Source organism: Pinus tabuliformis, chromosome X (assembly GCF_031772625.1).
Source record: "Pinus tabuliformis cultivar Carrire ecotype Pingquan chromosome X, CPIR1, whole genome shotgun sequence".
Lineage (NCBI taxonomy): Eukaryota > Viridiplantae > Streptophyta > Pinopsida > Pinales > Pinaceae > Pinus > Pinus tabuliformis.
This window is the reverse complement of record NC_142308.1, coordinates 1,592,710,369-1,592,734,737: the sequence shown is the minus strand read 5'-3', so window position 1 is coordinate 1,592,734,737 and position 24,369 is coordinate 1,592,710,369. Positions and strand designations below refer to the sequence as shown.

The 24,369-nt window shown below is 38.8% G+C and overlaps 1 protein-coding gene across 8 annotated transcripts in view; it reads left to right on the top strand.

The window, feature by feature from the left end:
* LOC149146112 (GDSL esterase/lipase At1g28640-like) overlaps positions 1-24,369 on the top strand; it is a 71,904-nt gene that overhangs the window by 24,718 nt on the left and 22,817 nt on the right. For 3 of the 8 annotated variants that reach the window (XM_089453386.1, XM_089453385.1, XM_089453384.1), the window contains exon 6: positions 16,408-16,507. The exons of 3 other annotated variants lie outside the window; for them this stretch is intronic. In XM_089453386.1, coding sequence (XP_089309512.1) covers positions 16,408-16,507 — 100 coding nt within the window. The remainder of the gene's footprint in view (positions 1-16,407; positions 16,508-24,369) is intronic. 2 more of the 8 variants (XM_089453388.1, XM_089453383.1) reach the window with 1 other exon arrangement.

Sequence of the window (24,369 nt, the reverse complement as noted above, 5' to 3'; positions counted from 1 at the left end):
CTTAGTAGCAGAAAAGAGCATAATGACATAGACGTGGCTTGATTAGAAGCCTTCACAGGAACCGAAAAGGACCTCTTCCTCCATCTTCTTCATGTTTCTGATTTTTTCCGTAGTTTCTTATTTCCAAGAAAGGGAACAGATCCCGATTGTAATCTTTGGGCACCAGAGCCTTACACTGGCCGAGAGAGCTAGTCTAGCAGACAATTGGAATTCAGGCCAAGATATTATTTTCAACTTTAACCCAAGCTCTTCCCCTCTTCTTATAAATAGGGGAAAGCAACATTATACAGAGGTTCCAGAATTTCTCACCCAATGGGTCTGAACTCTGTGATACCAAGTTGGCTCATAAATTTGTAAGGGAATGACTTGTATTTCAGACTATATTACTTTACATAGACAGAACTTTCAGACTAAGCAAATAAATGGTGGTGATTCCCCCTTTTAAGTATTACAGTATGCTATCTTCATGTTTAATTCCGTTATGTTCATATTCTTCTCTACATTCATGCTATAATAGCTGCTAGAAATGATTTCATGCTTCCTTGTAGATCCATGTGTGTTGATTTATTAATGCATATGCCTGAATGAAGGGCTGAAATTATATCTTTAAACTGCTCAATATGAATCATTGCACCCATCCTCTCTTCAGTCCATTATCTCTGCTTGTAACTCAAACAAGTGTAGAATTTCCCATTGCTTGCAACTCTATGTGTTCACTATAGAATTCTGGATGTTTTGGGCTCTATATGATGAGTTATTCTTTCTCCTAATCCTCTCTCATTTACTCAACAACACCTATTAAGTTGTAATCCCCTTTGAAGTAATCAGCCTCCACTATTCTATGCGATACTTCTGGGAACTGTGTGTGAGGAAATACCTTAAATACATAACTCATAGCTTTGGAGGAATGAACCAAGCCCCCTTATTATCTTTCATTACGTGACAAATGGAGTGTTGCAAACCCCTCACATAAAACCTTTCATGCACTCCTCTATTTAAGATGTCCTAGGCACTAGTCTACAATAAACCGAGAGGCTGTCTCTAGGAGGCTTTCTATCTCCTCTGCAACACTTTTGTTGCTGGTGCGATTTGAAGCGACAACACTTCCTTCTAACATTCATAACATTACTGCATAATGTATTCTAACTATAGACTTTGCCACATTCATTTTAATATACACACATTATAGAACAGTAACAGTTGCACTAACATACCATTTACTTGCAATTACTTCACATAAACATATAGAACACAATTAACCTATACGGGTACAAAAGACTTCTCCAAAACTTCTTCTTCTTTATTAAGATAGATCCTTCAGTTTATACAATTTCTCAACCTACACACCCAATTGTAGGTGGTCTATGCACTCAGCTGCAGACTCTTCCAAGGCCTCTACGCACTCAGATGTGAAGCCTTTCCTTAAGACCCGAAACACAGAACAAGAGACTCGATCACTCATTCTCTCTCTATGTTGTGATCTAATTGATCGATTTTTGACAAAGAATTACATGTCCTTAAATACATTACATTGCTACAAAAACCATGGTCCACATACCATGGACTCAAGAAAATAATGAACTAAAACCGTGATACCCATTACAAAATGAGGGGCTTCAACGTACCCCGAAGCCCGTAGACATTGCACAGTAAATAGAACTTTGCGGACTCCGCACACTCCGCTCCTCAAAATGTGGAGTCTTTGACCAAAACCGGACCAAGTTGGGCCACACCCAACAATTTTTTAGATATTTTGAACATAAATCTATGAAAACTAGAGGCAAACAATTTGGTAAGTTAGATCATCAACAAATAAAGAAACATATGTTCAGATTTTTTCTTTCAATGAGATTTCAGTCAGAAATATTTGGCTCTAAATAGTAGACCTATCAAAACAAAACAAAAAAAATACGAAATCAAGAAAAGCAATCAAAACAGAACAAATATAAAACAAGAAAGCAATATTTACAAAGTTAAAGTTCCTGGAAGGGATTCTGGATAGGTATATTTTTAGGAGCTTCCCATTAATTGGAAGGGATTTTGACTATCCCTCTAGATTTTCCAAATGAAATATGTTGGGGCCAATTTTTTTATGTAACAATGAAAGGTCCAAGCCATAGCTTCTAAAACTTGGTATGTTCTCCTTTTTCGTCATGTGATTTGTCCCATTTAAGAACAAGACCACCTACTTTGAAGTTTCCGTCAAAGGATGATTTGTCATCAAACCAACATTTTATTGTCTACCGATGTTGATAAAACTTATTTTTAGATTTCCACCTTTCTCGTTCTAACTCAAGTAGGGCGTTAATTCTATTTTGCATGGATGAACATTCAACTTATTGTACCTTTTGAGACAACTGTAAAGAAGGAAAAACAATATTTGGAGGAAGAATTGCTTCACTACCATAAACAAGGAAAAATGGTGAGTTGATGATGGTAGATTTTGGAGTTACTCTATTAGCCCACAATGCATTGAACAAGTCGGTATGCCAATTCTTCTAATGATCATAATTTATTTTTTAGAATTTTTAGCATAATTTTATTTGAGGATTCAACAAGACCATTACCCTGAGGATAATAGTTCACTGAGTACTTGATTTTAATCCCTTTTTATAAAGAATAAACATCTAAATCATGAGAATATAAATAGGATGCATTATCAAAAACTAGTGATTCCAGAATACTGAAACAAGTGATAATATGAGCATCTTAAAACGAAATTACCTGGTTGAAATTTTTGGCTCGTAATGGGGCTACACCTACCCATATTGTAAAATAATTAGTAGCTCTTGTTATGTACTTATGTTATTGAGATGAGGCAGGATTCACATGACCAACTATGCCTAAGCCCCATTGTTGAAAGGGAGCTTCAACAATTATGGGTTGAAGAGGAAATGTAGGGTTTATGACCCTACCAACAACCTTTTGGCAGGTTTCACACATCCCTACAATTCTTTTCATCCTAATATCCTCTCCCAATCCTAAATTAACTATATTTAGTTCTTACCTTGTTCTAATCACCTCTAGGCATTGGAATGTCACCCTCATTAGTGCATCCCACAACTCCCTCGAGACTATTAGGAATTTATTGAAGTACATAGACTCTATGCATATAACACCACCCATAATAATGTGGAAATAGCCCTTGCTAACAACAATAAATTATTCACTATCTCCACCCTTATAGAAGCACAAAAACCTACCTAGTCACAACCATGAACAAGACACCATTTTCTAGGCTTGTGCACATATGGCTCCCAAAAGTGAAGATTTTAAATCCCTAATTGGATTAAGAACATATGGTCTTACATAACCCTATGAAAATGGAACATAAAAAAAAAAAATCAAACTTCAATACCCGTTAAAACCCTAAGAATACAAATAACAAAAAACTATCAATGCTCAAATAACTATATTTAGGATTACATGATGAACTTACCCAATTCAGTTGATGCAACACCAATGGGATGGTTGAGGAATTGATTAAAGGCATAATTGGACTTTTCTTAACCATGTTGTATCCCCAATGGTTCATAGGATGATAATTTCCACTCTTGCATGCAATATAAGAGGGTCATAATTCCCAATATTTGTCACCAGTACTTCTTGATTCCTATCAAGACTAATTTTAAAACTCTTAGACATATAAATTGATGATTTGGGCCTCAAATGAATATTGATTTAAATACCGTTAATCTGAACCAAATAATCCCATCGCATGGGTGACATAACCCTTATTTCTTGTGCTTCAAGGAGAACTAGTAATAAACTAACCTCGTCCAACTCTATTGACCACCTTTCCACACCATCGATGGTTTACTTACATGAAATTCAACCAAATATGTCTTAATTAATTTCATTTCCTTAAAGTGTTATAAAATAACTTAGGGTTCATTTCTTGAAAATAAATTTTCATATCTAATTTAGTGAGTGTTTCCCACCTCATCCTTTATTGGCTACTTTAGAGGCTCCCTTTTAAACAATGATTTTTCAAAGTTTTGCTTATATGATACGAAACCCCCTTGTGCTTTTAATATGAGTTTCTTGATGATTATTTTTAGTATATTCACTATTATTATTGTTGAGTTTTTTCATATCCAATTTAGTGAGTGTTTCCCACCTCTTCCTTTATTGGCTATTTTGGAGGCTCCCCTTTAAACAATTCTTTTGCAAATATTTTCGTATATGATACAAAACCCCCTTGTGCTTTTAATATGAGTTTATTGATGATTCTTTTTAGTGTATCCACTATGATAGTTGTCAAGTTTTTATTATATTGTTGTTGAGATTATGTTGGAGATATTAGATGCTACCAACCTAAGCCGACAATACCCACAATATGCAAATAAAATTGCATGTCACTGGTCCCAAGCCTTAATCACCTAATCCATGGTGAAAACCTTCCTAAATCAAGGTTTAATGTTCTAATTAAGTTTTAAGGCCCCTTCATTTAATCTCATGCAGAAACATTTCATTTGACTTTCTATAGACTAAACCTTCATTAACCTTTCCATCAAAATCTTATTCAACCCTCATAAACTTTGGTTAATTCTTAAACCCACGCATATTAACCATACCCTCTTACTCTGGTCTCGAATTTACTCAACACTAATCATACCATGGTTAATTTCCCTTAGTCCACTTTATTTCTATTATAACCTCATATAATAGAAATATACTTAAACCATATTTAACCTTACCTTTCCACTTTTTCCACAACATTGACACATTTTCTGAGGCCCACCTTTATCTGTTAAATCTCCACCATCGATTTCGTTCCATCAGATCAACGACTATCGCGTGATCTATACTCATCCTCTTGAACTCAAATAAATTTAACTTGCGACAATAAACTTCTTAGTTCCGCCTTTCCCACAAATCTTATTGAATTAATTCTCTGTCATTGATCTTCTACCCAATCCGACGGTTGATGGTTCACCCGATCAACCAACCTAATCGGTGATCCTCCACCATTTGATCAAGGCACACTTGATCCAACGGTTAGTAGTGATATCGCACGAGCAATTTGCAGAAGGTTTAACCACCCTTACGGAGCTGATAAGGATTATAAATCCTTAGTCTATAAATGTTCGAGTCCGTTCTGAGATTAACGTCCGATCACTTTATGACCCGATATCTGTTGGATATACGAGGTCATCAAATCTGTGGCCTACGGGTTTTTAAATAGAACATGGTTTAAAAACACCTTAACCCCTACAGTTGACTGTGATAAAAAAGGTTGAATATGAGATCGACAGTTAGGAGTGAGTGCGGAGCTTTAACCACGATCAATACATCCAAAAACTGCTAGTCCCCGTAGTTGCTATCACCATTGATTTGATGATCCAGATCTATCCCTCTGCCATTTTCTTCTGACATTAATATTTGTCGATCTCAAGGATTCGACGTTTCCCGTTCATCGTCACTTCATTCCTTTGACCTTTACGTGGTTTCTCAAATTCTCTGCGGTTTCGGGTTTACTTAAGGGTTTCAATATTTAGTTGCCCTGCAACACAACTCCCTCTTGATTTAACTCCGCATGCTCTTAACACAACCACTCTTGAATCTCGAGTATGATCCTTTGAATAGATTCAAGCGATCCAATATGATCCTTCATATCATTCTTCCTCTTTGTGTTATGCTCGAACTCCACTTGCAGCCTCTGTTACACAGAACCTACTCTAATTCACACATAGATTATAATTCAATTACTCCATACACACATAAAATCAGAATCGATTTGTTTGTATTAATAAACATGTATTTACACAGGAACTCTCTCCTTGGCCTGAACTTCAGTATCAGTGGCCTCTGTTTTCCTACCTGCCCGTAGGCTTACAATCAAACCTCTAATTCACAACCTCTAACTAGCTAACTTGACTAACTATCTAACTTGACTAACTAGCTAACCCATGACTATACCTTTTAGGCTTACATTTATACAAAAGGATTCTACAACCAATTCCTGGTTTAGATCCATATCCTTCTCAACAAAATCCTAAAATCTCTTCCTTATCTCTAAGGATCCTCTCTAATCCACAAAATCATGAACTAACTCCTAATCTAAGATTTACAATTAATTCTCAAATCTCTCAATCTCTCAACTATCATGATTCTCTCATGTTCTCCTACATTCGAGAACATTTACAAATATTCCTCACAATACTTAATTAAATCCCTATTCTAGCTTCTATCACTCAAAACCTTAATAATTACATTAATTCAACACTTAGGAAACCAACTTCCTTAAAACACAAGACCCCCCTATGTCTACTAAAATACAATGATTCTTCTGAGCTGAACTTTCCTGCATCAGACTCCAAAGGTAGAAAAAATTCATGATATCCTGATCATGTGTCTTCATATTTTAATAGAAAACCTACATGGTCCCAAACTTTAGTTTGTAGTTGTCTGAATGTTCTACACCTTTGTTGCTGCTGTATGTCTATTGTCTTCTGTTTCATCTTCCTCTCCTTGTCAATCATGTTCAAGTTTTGATTGATCATCCTTCCTACTACTGTCAATCTTCTCCATATGGACTGTTTCATCATCAACTGCCATAATTATTCAACCTCCATTTCTAGCACATCCTTGGACTAGTCCATACTCTTCCTCTTACTGTTACCTGTTTTTCTTTGTTTTAGGTTGTTTCTGTTGTTCACTAACTCTTCAAACTGTTGTTCTTCTCTTTGAAGTTGTCGAATTCTTACTCTTACTCTTTTTCTGCTTATTCCTACTTTTTCTGCCTCTCTTTCATCCTTACCCTCTTTCATGGTTATCTCTTTCTGCATCAAATCCTGACTTTCCAACATTCTCTCTAGCAATTGAACATCTCTGTTCCATGGATTAAATTCTTCCATAGAATCCTCTTCTACCACCTTTACTTGGCTGCTCATCTGTGCCAAATTTCCTCCAGTATCTGCAACTAAACATGCACTCACAAAACAATTATTAAAATAAAAAACATAAGGCCTCCGTGCCTCTTCTTCCTTTGGCAAAACTTCAGTATGCTGCTCTGGTTTCTCCTCTTCTATTAGCACATCAGTATTCTTATTCAACCTCTTTAAAGAATTCTCTAAAGAACTCTCTAATGTAATCTCAAGACTGTCAATTAGTCTCCCCTCCATATCATCTGCTCTTGTTCACTGTAGTGAACTTCCTCTGCAATCACACTATCATACTATGAGTTTCCCAGTAAATACTCCAAAAAATCAATTTCTCTGTGACACTTCATAAGTACTTCATCACTACTTATGATTCTTGCATTTATACACAAATTATCAGTTTGAAAATTACAAGCTTCAACAGTCTCAACTGTTGCTTCACATATCAGTTCTTCACACTGAACTTCATCTCCTTTCACAAGAAATGTTTCCTGTGTTGTCACATCTTCAAACATCAATGTATTACTAAATTCTTTCTGCTGCAATAATCCATTGCTTTTCTCATTCAAGAGACATTCTCCATCATTCTTTACTTCAGAGTTTTTATCTTCTGAAAGATACTCTTCCATACTTTTGACAACTTCAAAAGATTTCTCATCCTTTGCAAAACTTGTAATCACATCAAAATTATTAGGTTCAACAATATAAGGTTTTACATTCCCCTACTGGTCTGCATTTGTCCAACAGTTCATAAAATCATCAATAATTCCTTCTTCTTCACCCAGAACTTCACCTTGCTCTGGTTCACAAATAGAAACTTCCATTTCCAACTCAACTTCTCTGAGTTTTCCCATCAGCCACTTTACTTGCCTTTGTTGTAGCCTTCTCTATAACTTATGCTACTTTACTGGCTTCTTCTTTAATACCCAACCTAGTCTTTTGTTTTCCTCAAGTATCTTCCTTAATGCATCAAGTTGTTATTTTATCTCAGTAATCTCTTTGTCAATTTCCTCTTGACTCATTCTCTTGCCATTTACCTCGACATCCTCTTTCTTCACATTTATTCTGCTGTGGTTTTCCTCAGAACCTCTGCTATGACTATTAGTAGTCATTTTATCTTTCCTTATCTTCATGAGCTCCTTAGTCACTTACTATGAGCTGCATTAAAGCCTCTGCAACAACAAGTCCTTCCTGCTTCCACTTACCTCACCAAGATTTTCTTTGTACTTGGTCTTTTGGCAAGCCCTTGGTTCTCTATCTCTGGAACCTCTTTTGAGCACTTCTCTTTGCTCTTTCTAGGCTTCAACTCATCTGCATCTTCTAAGAACACAACTATCCTCTTGTATTTCAATCACACTGAAATACTTGGTTCTGACCACCTCTTCTTTCACTTAGAAAGTCTTATCAGCTTCCTTCATTACTTAGCAATTCTACCCACTTCCTCTGTGGAATTACCTTTGTGAGTTGCAACAATACTCTACAGTAACAAGTCTCCTTCTTGCTATATATGCCTCATTAAGCTTCTCTCCTCTGAGCTTAGTCTTTTAGCATCTCTCTAGCTATTTCCTCTAGAACCAATTGAAAACTCCTTGCTCTAGGTTGCTGCAATCTTCTCACCTTCTTATGTTGCTATCTATGCAACAATATAAAAACCACACACTCTCTAGTCTTCAAATCAAATTAAAACAAAACATATCATCTCACCTTAAAGATCTTTGCATGATCTTGTTCTACCATTCTCCTGCACTTTGAATGGATTGTCCTCTGTTCCTTCCATCTGCAAATTCTCCCAATATTCTGCTATACTTGATCTCTCTGTGCCTACTGTTTGTCACATTAAAATTTGATCTCCTCTTGCCTGCTTTCATCACCGTTACCTATATACACACCTTCAAAACATAAATCTATTCTAAATTCTTTTCAAAGAAATTTTCACACAGAATTTCTTTGTGCTGTTCTGATACCAAATTTTTCAACCATAATTCTACTCTGATACCAAAATGATGCCAACCTAAGTCGACAATACCCACAATATGCAAATAAAATTGCATGTCACTGGTCCCAAGCCTTAATCACCTAATATATGGTGAAAACCTTCCTAAATCAAGGTTTAATGTTCTTAATTAAGTTTTAAGGCCCCTTCATTTAATCTCATGTAGAAACGTTTCATTTGACTTTCTATAGACTAAACCTTCATTAACCTTTTCATCAGAATCTTATTCAACCCTCATAAACTTTGGTTAATTCTTAAACCTAGGCATATTAATCATACCCTCTTACTCTGGTCTCAGATTTACTCAACACTAATCATACCATGGTTAATTTCCCTTAATCTACTTTATTTCTATTATAATCTCATATAATAGAAATATACTTAAACCATATTTAACCTTAACTTCCCACATTTTCCATGGCCTTGACACATTTTCCGAGGCCCACCTTTATTGGTTCAATCTCCACCATCAATTTCATTCCATCAGATCAACGGCTATCGCGTGATCTCCACTCATCCTCTAGAGCTCAAATAAATTTAACTCGCATCGATAAACTTCTCAGTTCCGCCTTTCCCACAAATCTTATTGGATTACTTCTCCATCGTTGATCTTCTACCCAATATGACAGTTGATGGTTCACTTGATTAACCAACCTAATTGGTGATCCTCCACCGTTTGATCAAGGCACGCTTGATCCAACAGTTAGTAGTGATATCGTACGAGCCACTTACACAAGGTTTAAGTTCCCTTACGGAGCCAATAAGGATTATAAATCCTTAGTCTATAATGTTTGGGTTCGTTCTGAGATTAACGTCCGATCACTTTATGACCCAATATCTATTGGATATACGAGGTCATCAAATCTATGGCCTGCGAGTCTTCAATAATCACATGGTTTAAAAACACCTTAACCCCCAGTAGTTGACTGTGATAAAAAAGGTTGAATATGAGATCAACGGCTAGGAGTGAGTGCGGAGCTTCAACCACGATCAAGACATCCGAACACTCCTATTCCCCACAGTTGTTGTCACCATCGATCTAATGGATCTTTCGACTTGAAGATCCAAATATATTCCTCCTCCATTTTCTTCTGACATTAATATCCATCGATCTCAAGGATCCGACGTTTCCCATTCATCATCACTTCATTCCTTTGACCTTTACGTGGTTTCTCAAAGTTCTCTGTGGTTTCGGGTTTACTTCAGGGTTTCATTATTTAGTTGTCTTGCAACACAACTCCCTCTTGATTTAACTCCACATGCTCTTAACACAACCACTCTTGAATATCGACTATGATCCTTCAAATGGATTCAAGAAATCCAATACGATCCTTCATATCATTCTTCCTCTCTGTGTTATGCTCGAACTCCACCTGTAACCTTTGTTACACAGAACCTACTCTAGTTCACACACAGATTATAACTCAATTACTCCATACACACATAAACTCATAATCGAGTTGTTTGTATTAATAAATAGGTATTTACACAGGAACTCTCTCCTTGGCTTGATCTTCAGTATCAGTGGCCTCTGTTTTCCTACCTGCCCGTAGGCTTACAATCAAACCTCTAACTCACAACCTCTAACTATCTAACTTGACTAACTAGCTAACCCCTGACTATGCCTTTTAGGCTTACATTTATACAAAATGATTCTATGACCAATTCCTGGTTTAGATCCATATCCTTCTCAAAGAAATCCTAAAATCTCTTCCTTATTGTAGGTTTTAACCCGTACAAAAATTACCTGCATACGAATTCTAAAACACATAAAATAAAAATGCGAGAGCATAACACATAAAACACATATACACAAAGATTTTCCATTGGATCCCAAAGTCGAGACTACCAACTTGATTTTTCATTATGTTCCTTTCAATGCTATAATACATATTTATACATGCCGAAGCATCCAATACCATGGACCGAAAACTATCGCGTCCAAAAACATGTGTGAAAATCATGCACAAAACCATAGTTGGGTCCGCCCAACCTAAAATAGTGTCCAAAACCAAAATTTTCCAGGGCACTGCCCTGAACCCCATAAAGTGGGGTTACAGGCATGCCTCAAACCCCCTGTGACCCCCCCGCCCCACTACATAATCGGCGCAACGAAGGGGGGCCCCGCCCCCCCCTAACCCCCCAGTTAACTACGTGGGCTAGTCGTGGAAAGAATATAACACAACCCAACATTATCCCACTTGTTGTTTTCTTTCCACAGGGGGCCACAAGAGAGCTTAGTCATTTTTCCAGCCCTGAAATTCCCACTGTCTCACTACACCAAGAGAACTTCTCAAAGCTCACATATTTTGTCAATGCATCTGCAGTATTCTTCGTAGTGTCCACCTTTACTAGCAACACCTCTTTGTCTTCTATCATATCCCTCACAAAGTGATACTAAACATCAATGTGATTTGTTTGAATGATATGTGGGGTTCTTTGCCAAGAAAATTGCACTTTGGCTGTCACAATCTATCCTTATAGCTCCCTGTACTAACCCCATACTTGAACACAATCTTTGCAACCAAACTGCTTCCTTGCTTGCATGAGTGGTTGCCATGTATTCTACCTCTGTAGTTGATAGTGCCACTACAGATTGTTTCTTACTTATCCAACTGACTGCACCTCCAAATAGGTTAAACACATACCCACTTGTAGATCTTCTCTAATCTAGATCTCTAGCCCAGTCTGCATCAACAAAGCCACGAATATCCAACATTCTGTCCAATCCTAGTCTTCCTTGGTAGCACAAACCATAATCACTAGTGCCACGCAAATACCTGAAAACCCGCTTCACTACTGTCCAGTGCTCCTTCCCTGCTTTTGACATAAACCTACTCAATACCCCCACTGCATGTGCAATGTCTGGTCTAGTACAGACCATTGCATACATCATGCTACCAGCTGCACTTGCATATGGAACACGGGACATGTCCTCTTCCTCTTCTTGTGTCTTGGGACACTGGTCAGCAGATAACCTCACACCTATAGGAATAGGAACCTTCATCGGTTTACTATCCTACATATTAAACCTCTGCAGTATTTTCTTGACATGCTTCCTCTGGTTTAACCAGAGCTTCCTCTTTGCCAGATCTCTTTTAATTTCCATGCCCAAAATATAGTTTGCAACACCAAGATCTTTCATGTTGAAATTGGAGGAAAATTGGGTCTTCAAATCCTAGATAATTTATTTGTCGTTTCCAACTAGCAACATATCATCCACATACAAGACCAGATAAATAACACAGTCACCAATTAATTTAAAATACACACAGTGATCTGCTTTGCTTTTGGTGAAGCCAAGTCCCTGTATGAATGTATCAAATTTCTGATACCACATCGTTAGTGACTATTTTAACCCATACAAAGACTTCTTTAACATGCATACCAGTTCTTTCTTATCCTTCACTGCAAAGCCTTCAAGTTGCTTCATGTATATTTCCTCTTCTAGATCCCTGTAAAGAAATGTTATCTTCACATCCATCTGTTCTACCTCAAAATCAAAAGTAGCAGTAACAGATAAAAGTAATCTAATAGAAGTTACCTTGGCAACAGGAGAAAAAATATCACCAAAATCAATTCCCGGCACCTGGGAATAACCTTTTGCTACCAACCAAGATTTGTATTTCTCCACCTTTCCTTCTGCATTTGTCTTCTTCTTGAACACCCATTTGCTGCCATCGGGTTTCCTTCCAGCTGACAACTCCACTAGATCCCAAGCCTCATTTTTGTGCAAAGATGCCATTTCATCAACCATGGCCTCTTTCCAGAGTTTGCCATCCTCTGAATCTACTGCTTCCTTCACAGTTCTGGGATCATTGTCAGTAATAGATAAAGAAAAATTTGAACAGAAAGCAGATGGACTATACCTTTCTGGCTGCCTTCTTTCTCGAACTGATCTTCTCACACCCGGAGTTTGTGGCTCTTCATCTTCTGATTCCTCTTCTACTGTAGAGTCTGATTCTTCCTCCTTAAGCTCAGACTCTATCTTCTCAGGTTCCTTTGGTTGGACTTCATGTTTAATAACATCTTTCACCTCTTTGAACACCACATCTCAGTTGTACACAACCTTCCTTGTGACTGGGTTCCAAAGCTTATAACCCTTTAAACCATCCTTATACCCAATAAAGATGCACTTTTCAGATTTACTATCCAACTTGGTTTGTTTCTCGTTTGGAACATGTACATATGCATCACATCCAAATACCCTCAGATGTGAAAGAGAGGGTTTCTTACCAGTCCATAACTCTTATGGAGTCTTATCCTCCAACGTTGATGAAGGTGACCTATTGACCAGGTAGCATGCAGTATCCACCGCCTCTGCCCCGAATTCCTGTCCTAACCCGGCACCACTGAGCATGTTTCTTGCCCTTTCCATTAATGTGTTATTCATTCTTTCTGCAACTAAATTTTGCTGAGGTGTATATGGAGTAGTCTTCTATCGTGCTATACCACACTTCTTACAGAATTCTTCAAATTCCTTACTATAAAATCTCCACCATTATCTGTCCTCAGCACCTTTATCTTCTTCTCTGTCTGGTTTTCCACCAGAGCCTTAAATTCTTTAAATCTGTCAAAGACTTTAGATTTATTCTTAAGGAAATATATCCATGTATTCCTTGAGAAGTCATCTATAAATGATACATGGTACACAGACTTACCCAGTGATGGAACCTTCGCAGGTCCAAACACATCACTATGCAGAAGCTCTAATATATGTTTCGCCCTCTTACCACTAGAGGGGAAACTCACCCGATTCTCCTTCCCGTATACACAATTTTCACAGAAATCAAAATCCAGAGAGCTATTACTCATACCTTCTACCATACCTTTACCATGAAGTATTCGAAGGCCCTTCTCTCCAATATGTCCAAGCCTTTAATGCCACAACATGATCTTCTCTCCAGAGACCACTAGATTTTCTGCTCTACTTTCAGGAACCATGGAACTGTTGCACCCATCAACAACAGTGCTACCTTGTAGCTTGTACAGATTTCCAATCCAAACTCCCACATCAATACCAGTGCTCCCCGAACCATCTTGTAGGTATCCTTCTCGAACATTATTTTTACACCTGCATCATCCAACTTGCTTACAGAAATTAGATTTCTGGTGAATGCAGGAATATGTAGAACACCCAGAAGTGTTCTAACCCTTCCACCTTGCAACTTCAACTTTACTTTTCCGTGACCAATGATTCTAACTTTCCTGTCATCCCCCAAGAAGACATCACCACCATCATATTTCTCATACTCACAGAACCATTCTCTATGGGGAGTGAAGTGAAAAGGATGCACCTGAGTCAATCAACCATGCCTCATGATCTACATGTGTACTTGAAGAGGCCAAGTACACATCCCCACCTTCATCTGAGGTGGTTTTCACCTCTGCAGAAGGAGCATCATCAGATCCCTTTCCGTTATCAGTAGCTTTAGATTTACAGCCCCTTTTGTAGTGTCCTTCCTTTCCACATTTCTAGCACACAACCTTTATAGGTTTTCCTGGAGATTTAGATCTCTCTCTAGATTTAGATCTCCCACTCGATGACTTATTTTTGTTTCTGTTCTGGGACCATCCTTGTATAGACAAGGCATCACCATTCTGGCTCTCCATATTTTTCCGTCACATCTCCTCCGCCAGTAAGGATGAGACTATTTCATCAAACTGCAAGGTAGTTGCATTGCTACCTATTGCAATAACCAGACTATCCCACGAATTTGGTAGAGAACACAACAAACTGATGCACTTATCTTCATCTGAAATTTTAATATCAACAGATGCTAACTAACTTACCACAGTATTAAATGTGTTCAGATGCTCTGTCACTGAGTCTCCATCTTTCATTCTCAGGTTATACAACTTTTTCCGTAGGAACAGTTTATTCACTTGAAACTTAGATTGGTACAAAGTCCCTAACTTGTCCCACAAATGTTTCGCCATAGCTTCCCCTGATACATTCAACAATATTGAATCTGAGACACACAATCGTATTGTGCTCTTTGCCTTCCAATCCAACTTCTTCCATTCTTCATCGGACACTCCCGTTGGTTTAATACCTGGATCTACTGCGATCCACTAATCTTTATCCACCAACAGATCCTCCATCTTGAGTTTTCACAACTCAAAACTCTGACTATTAAATTTCTTGATCTCTATCTTTCCACTGCTCGCCATCTTATTTCACCACCAGAATCGATCTCGCAGATCTCCCACTGAACATGGTCTACCACAGGGTCGAGTGAAACCCCTCAGCAACAAAGGCGTCCCCTTGAAGCCAAAACAGCTCTGATACCAAATGTAGGTTTTAACCCTGTACAGAAATTACCTGCATACGAATTCTAAAACACATAAAATAAAAATGCGAGAGCATAACACATAAAACACATATACACAGAGATTTTCCCCTGGATCCCAAAACCAGGACTACCAGCTTGATTTTTCATTATGTTCCTTTTAATGTTATAATACATATTTATACATGCTGAAGCATCTAATACCATGGATCGAAAACCATCGCGTCCAAAAACATGTGCGAAAATCATGCACAAAACCATAGGTGGGTCTGCCCAACCTAACATAGGGTCCAAAACCAAAATTTTCCGGGGCGCTTCCCCAGACCCCATAAAGTGGGGTTACGGGTACGCTTCAAACCCCCTATGACCACCCCTACCCCCCGCTACACAATCGGTGCAACGAAGGGGGGCTCCGCCCCCCCTCTAACCCCCTGGTTAACTACGTGGGCTAGTCGTGGAAAGAATATAACACAACCCAACACTTATCTCTAAGGATCCTCTTTAATCCACAAAATCATGAACTAACTTCTAATATAAGATTTACAATTAATTCTAAAATCTCTCAATCTCTCAAATATCCTGATTCTCTCATGTTCTCCTACATTCGAGAACATTTACAAATATGCCTCATAATACTTAATTAATTCCCTATTCTAGCTTCTATCACTCAAAACCTTAATAATTACATTATTCAACACTTAGGAAACCAACTTCGTTAAAACACAAGACTCCCCTATGTCTACTAAAATACAATGGTTCTTCTGAGCTAAACACTCCTGCATCATTAGACAATGAATTAGTCTAAGCTCATTTTTTATATTTTATAAGGGACATTACAAAATGAAATTGGTCTAAATCTATGAATTGTTGATAATAGAAACTGAATATTGAAACTAATGACCATTAATTGTCTTGAGATTTTAAAAGAAACATTACACCATGAAATAGGTATACATCTTGATAACGTAGGTATATTTTATTTATTTATTTTTGATTTATGATTAGGAAGGAGGAGCTTCTCCCTTCCTATATTTTATTTTTCTCCTAACTTCTTCCACATAGTTAAGGCTTGATCTTTTTTAATGATATGTCATTATATCCTTTAGAATTATGTTTGTAGCTTCTTTGATTTGATAAAAATTGTCCAAAACTACTCCATTTAGTAAGTTAGTTTCAAAGATGATGGTATTGTCTCTTCTTTAATTTGCATGCTTATGATCTTTTTTTTGTTCTGCAGCTTTATGCCATGTACCTCTGGATTTAAGCCTCCAACATTATTCTCTCTGCTACAATTATTTTGGGTAATATTTGTTAGTGTCTTTCTCTTGAACCCATAGGTGAGGTGGCATATCTTCATTTTCTATTGTTATTTCAATTTCCTCCAATTTTTTTAAGGTTTTAATCTTTTGTTCTCGAACGAATGTTATTGACACATGTTTTACTAGTTTATTCTAGATCATTTTTACAAGCACCTCAAGCCTTTTACATCATACTAGGATGGTTTAAAGCTAAAATGGAGAATATTTTTTATATTTTCACCTAGAGAGATTGGCCTATTGTCATCCCAAATTGGAGATGATACCCAAGATTAAGTGCACATTTTCATTCAAAAAAGGGTCATGGATTACTAGGAATCAATGGATTCTTTATGAATTAGGACACTATTATTTTGTTGGTCCAAGTTTTTTTTCCCAGTTTAATTGGGACACTATTATTTTGTTGGTCAAAGTGTATTTTCCCAGTTTTGGCTTAATATCTATCAAATTCAAACTAAGGGAGAATTTATCTCCTCTCTTGTGGCCCCCTTGTGGAAAGAAAACAACAAGTGGTCCAAGACCACACTGTACTTAAGCGGATGGCGTGATTTGCGGTGACAAGGTGAAGTGGCAGGATGGGTACATTATCCCCATCCAGACCGTTGGTCCTACTCCAGTGCCATTATGGTATTTCATGTCACCTGACTACCATCACCTCCATTATTCCATTATACGTCGCCACCACTACCAGTTCTGAGCTTTTCTCTTCCCAAGTTGATGGGTCACACGTGCTGACTGCGTATCTGAACTGCTGTTTGAATGGGGCACAACTTGTTTGAACTCAACAAGGGTGATTTGAACTGAACGTGGGTGATTTGAACTGAACAAGAGTGGTTTGAATTGATCGAGGGTGGCCAATTAGCTGGCCACCGATTTCAATTAATCATGACCATCCCAAAAGTTCATGCAGTTCCTAAATAATATTCATTCAATAGAGGAACATGTTTAGCCACTTACCTGTTAGTCGCTACTGTTTTCTGCAATGCTCAGACTTGGCACTTCATTTTCTCATTGCCGCTACCGCTGGTGTTGTGCATGCTCTGAACTGGTGGCTTATGCTGGTGATTTTTCGATCAGGCTCTACTCGTTGCATGTTGCATATGTCTTGGCCGCGCTGACCCTGTCTCTGAAGCTTGTTTTTAAAGGGATCAGCTGCTACAGGGATCCGGCAGGATTTCCTGTAGCTGCTTCTCCCTCTGAAATTTCAAGCTGATGCCTGAGCAGGGGCTGAAGAGATAGTTGAATAAAGTTCTTGAATGAAAGGAATAACAACTAGAAGGCATCAGGTAAGAACAAGTGAAGAATGCTGCTGTTTTATTCATTTTTTTTTTTAAGACAACAAAAATAGAATTTTGTGTTTTCTGTGCAGGGAAGAAAAAGCGCGTGGAAATGTGGGTGTGTCGGGATGGAATGGAGAATCAGGAGGGTGAATGGTGGCAGGGAGGTCCACAGGCCTTTTGAACAAATTTCCAGCCCTTAGATTCTTTTCTAAACTTGATTTTGAGCTCTCTATGATTTCTACAGGAGCCTCCTGTAGAATGCACAGAGTTTCCTGTAGGTGCGAAAGCTTCAGGGCAAGTGAGACCAAAGCTTGGGAAAATGTAATGGTGATGGATGAATGGACTATGAAGGGTGTGTGCAGCCTGGCCATGTCCTTTTTCTCTTGTGTGACCCTCCTGCAATCTGCATTGCATTCAAAAAAGTTAGCTTTTTTTCTCTTTTTTTTTTTTTAGACAACTGGGGTGCCTCTAGGAGGTTTTCACCCTCACTTCCTACCTTGGGCGCCTCCAAGAGGTTTTCACCCAGGGAATTTTTTTTTTTTTTTTTTTTTTTAACTGAGGGTGTGGGTGGAGTGGAGGCAGAGACCTGCTCCACTACCAACACTGTTTTCCTCAGATTGTCAATGAATTCCTGCTTGGAAAGGGGCTTCCCGTAGATCTTTAACCTATGCCCATTGATGAGCATGGGGATGGCTTCTTCATCGACGGTCCGGATCAGAACTGAACCATTGTCATTGCATTTTTCTACTGTGTATGGCCCCAGCCATCTTGTCCTCAGTTTGCCCTTGAAATCTTTATATCTCGAATCATATAGCAGCGCCCAATCTCCTTGCTGGAATTAATTTTCTTTGAGGTGTCTGTCATGCCATATTTTTCTTTGAAGTTGGACTACCTCTGAGTGGAGAAGGGCATGTAATCTATGTTCATCCAATCTATTTAGCTGAAGCAATATTTCCTTTTGTGCATGGCTGAGATCTAGGTCCAGCTGAGCTGCCATCCTTAAGGTGTTAGATTCAAATTCTATTGACAGCAGAGCCTTCTTCCCATAGACCAGCTCATTGGGTGTGAAACCTATGGTGGTTTTCCATGTGGTGTTATAGGCCCAGGTGGCCTCAACCAATTGATCTACCCAATCTTTTCTGTTGCTGCTCACTACCTTAGTCAAAATCCCTTCCAAAGCTCTATTAGTGACTTCCACTTGTCCATTTTCTTGCGGATGATAAGGGGTGGAAGTTCTGTGCTTAATCTTATGATGTGTGAGTAGGTCCTTAATCAGATTGGAGGTAAACTGACTTCCTTGATCTGTGACTAATTTTCTTGTATAACCAAACTTGTAGAATATATTTTCCCTCAAAAAATCAGCTACTTTTTCTTCTGTTGCTGCCTTGATCGCCTTTGTTTTTGCCCATTTTGTCAGATAATCAGTATGATGTAAGATTTCTATTTTGAAGGAGGATTGATAGGACCCACAAAGTCCATGCCCCACTTCTCAAATGGCTTGAAAGTAACTTGAGGTTGCAGGGGCATCTCATCCCTTGGAGTAGGTTTCCCCATCCTTTGACATCGATCACATTGGCTGATATATCTCCTGACATCTTGCTGAAGAGTGGGCCAATAGTAACCTGATTGCAGAATTTTGAAGGCAGTCCTTTTTGCTGCAAAGTGGCCCCCACAGGGCCCATCATGACAGGTTAGGAGGATGTCAAAAATTTCCTTCTCCCTGACACATCACCTCAAAATCTAATCTAGGCCAAGTTTAAAAAGATTGCCCCCAATTCAGGTGAATGGGGCACTTTTCCTCATGATCTTGCTCTTCTCTTTTGAGGACAGGTGTGGCGGAAACTGTACTGAAACCAAGTAATTTTCTATATCAGCAAACCATGGAGAGAGTACTGAAATAGAAAATAGGTGTTCATCTGGCATTTGATCATCCACCATTCCTTCTTCACCTGCGGGCAGATCTAGTCTAGACAGAAAATCAACAACAACATTTTCCTTACCCGGTTTATCAACAATGGTTAAATAAAATTGCTACACTAAAAGTAACTATCTAATAATATGAGCATTTACATCCGGTTTATTCATCAAATACCTAATTGCAGCATGATCAATGTGTACGAATGTTTGATAGCTGGTGATGTAGTGTCTAAACTTATTTAGGGAATGGACTACAACTAGGAGCTCCTTTTCGGTTACAGTGTAGTTTAATTCTGCCTTGGATAGGTTTTTACTTACAATATATATGGCACAAGGCAGCTTCTCATCAACTTGCCCTAAGGATGCTCCTATCGCTTTGTTTGAGGCATCTGTGTGAATGTGGAAAGGTAGGGCCCAGTTTGGACCTCTCAAAATTGGGGCAGTTACCAGTTTACCTTTCAAGGCATCCAGAGCCTCTTGACAGTTTTCATTCCATATGAACTCGGCATATTTTCCCAAAAGACCAAACAATGGAGAGGCTAGCTTACTAAAATCCTTAATGAATCTTCTATAATACCCTGCTAAGCCTAGAAAACTCCGAACATCTCTTACCTTTTGAGGAGGTGGGACCCTTTGGATGATAGCAATCTTGTTGGGATCCACCTGTAATCCTTGTTGAGAAATTGTATGACCTAGCACGGTCCCTTCAGTCATCAAGAATTCGCATTTTTCAGGACTGAGGGATAGGTTCATTTCAATACACTTGGCTAGAACTTTTCCCAGGTTAGTCAAAGCTTCCTGGAAGTTAGAACCATAAGGGGTAAAGTCATCCATATAGATTTCCACTGAGTCATGAACCAGTTCAGCAAATATGCTCAGTACTGCTCTCTGGAAAGTGGCGGGAGCATTGCACAACCCAAAAGGAAGGACCCGGTATGCAAAAGTACCCCAAGGACAAGTGAAAGTGGTCTTATCTTGGTCTTCCAGGCTGATTTGGATCTAGTTGTACCCACTAAACCCATCTAGGAAGGAGAATAACTTCTTCCCTGCCAGGCCATCTAGCATTTGATCTATGAAAGGCAAAGGGAAATGGTCCTTCTTGGTGGCCTTGTTTAGTTCCTGATAATCTACACAGATTCTCCACTTCCCATTTTTCTTTGGCACTAGCACCAAAGGAGAGACCCATTCATTGTCAGAGATGGGGTAGATGAATCTTGCATCCAGCAACTTTTGCAGTTCTTCTTTGACAATGTCCTTAAGGGCTGGATTCATCCTCCTTTGAGGCTGCCTGACTGGTTTACAATCTTCTTTAACGTAAATGTGATGAGTACAGACTGAAGGATGGACTCCCTTCATCTCCTTATAGCTCCAAGCAAAAGCATCCAAGTGATTTTTCAATAAGCTACACAGTTCTTTCTCCTGAGAGGTGGATAGGGATGAGTTAATCTTCAAGGTTCCTTTTGGGTCGAATTCCACATTCTTAACTCGGAGAGAGGTTGGATCAGCCACACAGAGATCAACTAAAGGATTGGCTTGGGTTTCTTCCACCAACTCTTCTAATGGCAACACACTGGGGGGTGGATTCTAAATCAAGTTTTCAGTAAGGTCATCATCGGTTTGTGGGCCCCCCATGGTAGCCTCTACTGTACACAATGTGCGGAATAGACTTCATCCTCATTTTCCTCCTCCAATGAGAGAGGTAGATCATGTTTTAACAGAGGTTGGGTAGGAGGATATAGGACTAGCTATTTGGACATATGCCCATTCTTAACTGTCATGCTCCGAACTCGACAACTGATATAAGCATATGTGTTACAGGGAAAAGTGTCTACACAGAACTTCTTATCCCACTAAGGTGTGGTAGCTACCTTAGAAACAAACAAAGTAAAGCTACTTTCGCTTTTCCTTTATGAAATATAGATGAGAGAAGAACAAAGAAGACCAACCTTTGTCTTGCACTAATCTCCTAGTTCGATTCCTCTCTCTCTTGATAGTCTTTCGCTACTTGCTTCCTTGTACGCCCAGCTTCACAGAGTACCTGTAGGATCAAACTAGCATAAAACTATACAAGGACATGGATCTATAATCATAAACAATCTAGGATCAGATGTAAATTGACCATACAAATGCATAAAACATAAATGACACAAGAGTATGGAGGAAAACTTGAATAGCTTTTATTGATAAACAAGAAAGAGCCAAGGGAGTTACAACCAGTTGTTTTGACCCAACATCATCCTCTCAGCAAGTAAGCCCTTCTTCACCTCATACAAAGCTTAGATCACCGAACACTCTGATGTTGTCTCAAGAAACCAACAACAATTCTTTACAATATGTAAAATTCCAGCCTCATGGATCTCTGGTACGAGGGATCCATATATAGATATCTGTAAGGGAGATGAGTCAGCTTGTGATTTGATTAGTGTCTTCCTTCTGATAGTTATTGCTTCCACTTGGAGATTGATGATCTCTTACTCATCCTTGGTCGAATTCAGAGAGGCAAGTGTCACAGGAGAAGTTTTTGGAAGATTCCATGCCTCTCCACTTCACGGAATGACACTGCCATTTGTCACTTCTCACCCATCGCAGCCCATAGAAGGGCTTTTTGAAATGCAACGCACCCACACAGTGTATTTAGGTGAGATGCAACACACTTTGCCTATGGAGCAGCTGAAATGATCACGTTTTGACCAGTTCTGAGCAGTTTTTCATGGAGAACTTCTGGGAGAAGCTGTAATCAGTTGACCTTGTTCCTTTAGGGGTTAGAACAACACTTTTAGGGACTTAGGAGCCCTTGGTTTATGGACATTTCATGCTTGGGGTTGCAGTGCCCAAAAATGTCTATAACAGTTGCCCCCTAAAGCGTGAGGTCGTTAATATTTTGATGTCGGGTGAAATGCTTTATTATGAGGATCCAAAGTTCTTTCAAGCTGGGAGGAGACCTGTAATAAGATACAATACAATACATTATCTTCATAATATTTTCATGATCTAGCTGAGGCGGGCATTCCCATGCTTAGCTTTATAAATTCATTTTCATGTATATAGGACAGACAATCGTCTGAGTGTAGACTGATGATTCTGGTAGAGTCATCATCCCTTTGATTGGATGATTATCTGTGCAGCAATAATGTACATTTGATGTTTTTATTTCCTTGAATATATATCGCAGCCCAGATGGATGAAACTAGATCCGGGGTCTTCAATCTCATTCGATCTTCACTCGAAGTACAAGTCTATCCATGTGAGAGATGTTCTGGAGTCGAACATGGAAAGACATCGCCTGATTACCAGCCAATGATGTAAGCTGTTAACAAACGCGAGAGGAATCACCGATGATGATAATGACCCTCAAGGTACTACAGTACAATTCACGTGGTGTGAATAAAGGACTTGGCGTCGAACACCACGCAAAATATTTTGGTCGAAGGCCATTGATGTAAACCTGTCATTGGAAGTGAGAAACTTGCCATTGAGGCATGCAAGCTTCAAAGTACTGGACGGGGTGTTCCTAGATCAACTTCTTGGATAATGAGCTGATGTCGAAAAGAAGCGATCCGTCACAGGAGGGCCTTAATGAATCCCACATCAATGACATGGAACGGAGCAAATTATTTTAATGGAGGTGAAAACGATCTGATGACATAAGGTTCAGGGTGGCGGTCATGAAAGAATGGAGTATAAATGTATTGTAGCGAGTGAGACACAGGTGAATTCTCTGAATGACTTCTCTTGAACATATCGGCGACACTGACGTGATGGATTGGTAGCATTAACCCCAAATGTGGATGGTGTGATGGGACCATGGTGATGTGACCGGTGGATGAAACAACCCAACCCGACTTGGATGCGGAATGAAAGTGTCATGTTCAAGAGCGACTTGCTACCAAGAAAGTTTCTTCAAGTTTTCTTCCCAATTTTCCCCAGTCATTGCTGACCAGTACCTCTTTATTTTTGTCAAGCTTGAGGAGGATAACATATGCTTGTTCTATAATTTGCCCTTCGAGCAAACCCATCTCTATGTTTTAACGAGCCTAGCGATAGTGAAACTCGTTCTTGTCTGCTATGGACAAGTTTGTCGCAATTAAGTTTTAACGAGTTTAATGACAAAGATAACTCGGTCCTTTTCAATTTTAGAGAGTCTGAAAAGGAACGTAAAGGAAACTCCAAAATTCCTTTTTCGTCATCTAATCCCTTAAGTCCGAAAAAGTATAAAACAATACAGAAGGGATGAATTTTCGATCCTTTTAACGAGCCGAACAAGACAAGCGCTCGATCTTTTTGTGTAATAATCCCTCAGGTCCAAAAAGATTAAAATCTAAAGGAGGGATAGCACTTCTGGTCCCTTTAACGAGCTGGAGAGGCCAATGGCTCAGCAATATTTTCATATTTTACGAGTCAGTTGAAAAGAGCTTAAAGGAGACTCGTCTTTTGAGGAATGAGTGATAAAATTGGGTAGCAGTTGATTCCAAGTAAGGTTTGGAATTTTCCAATCACGACAGTGTTACAAGGATGGCTAGTGAGATCACTCTTCACAGTTGTTCCTCAAAAGGGGTAAACAATCAAATGGAGGTGAATGATCGGCCAATACAGAGTGGAGGTGATGATGAGAACACGACCAGGGCTTTAAAGGCTGAAGTACTACATTCACGATGGTTATTTACCGGAAATTGGTTCATTTTTTTT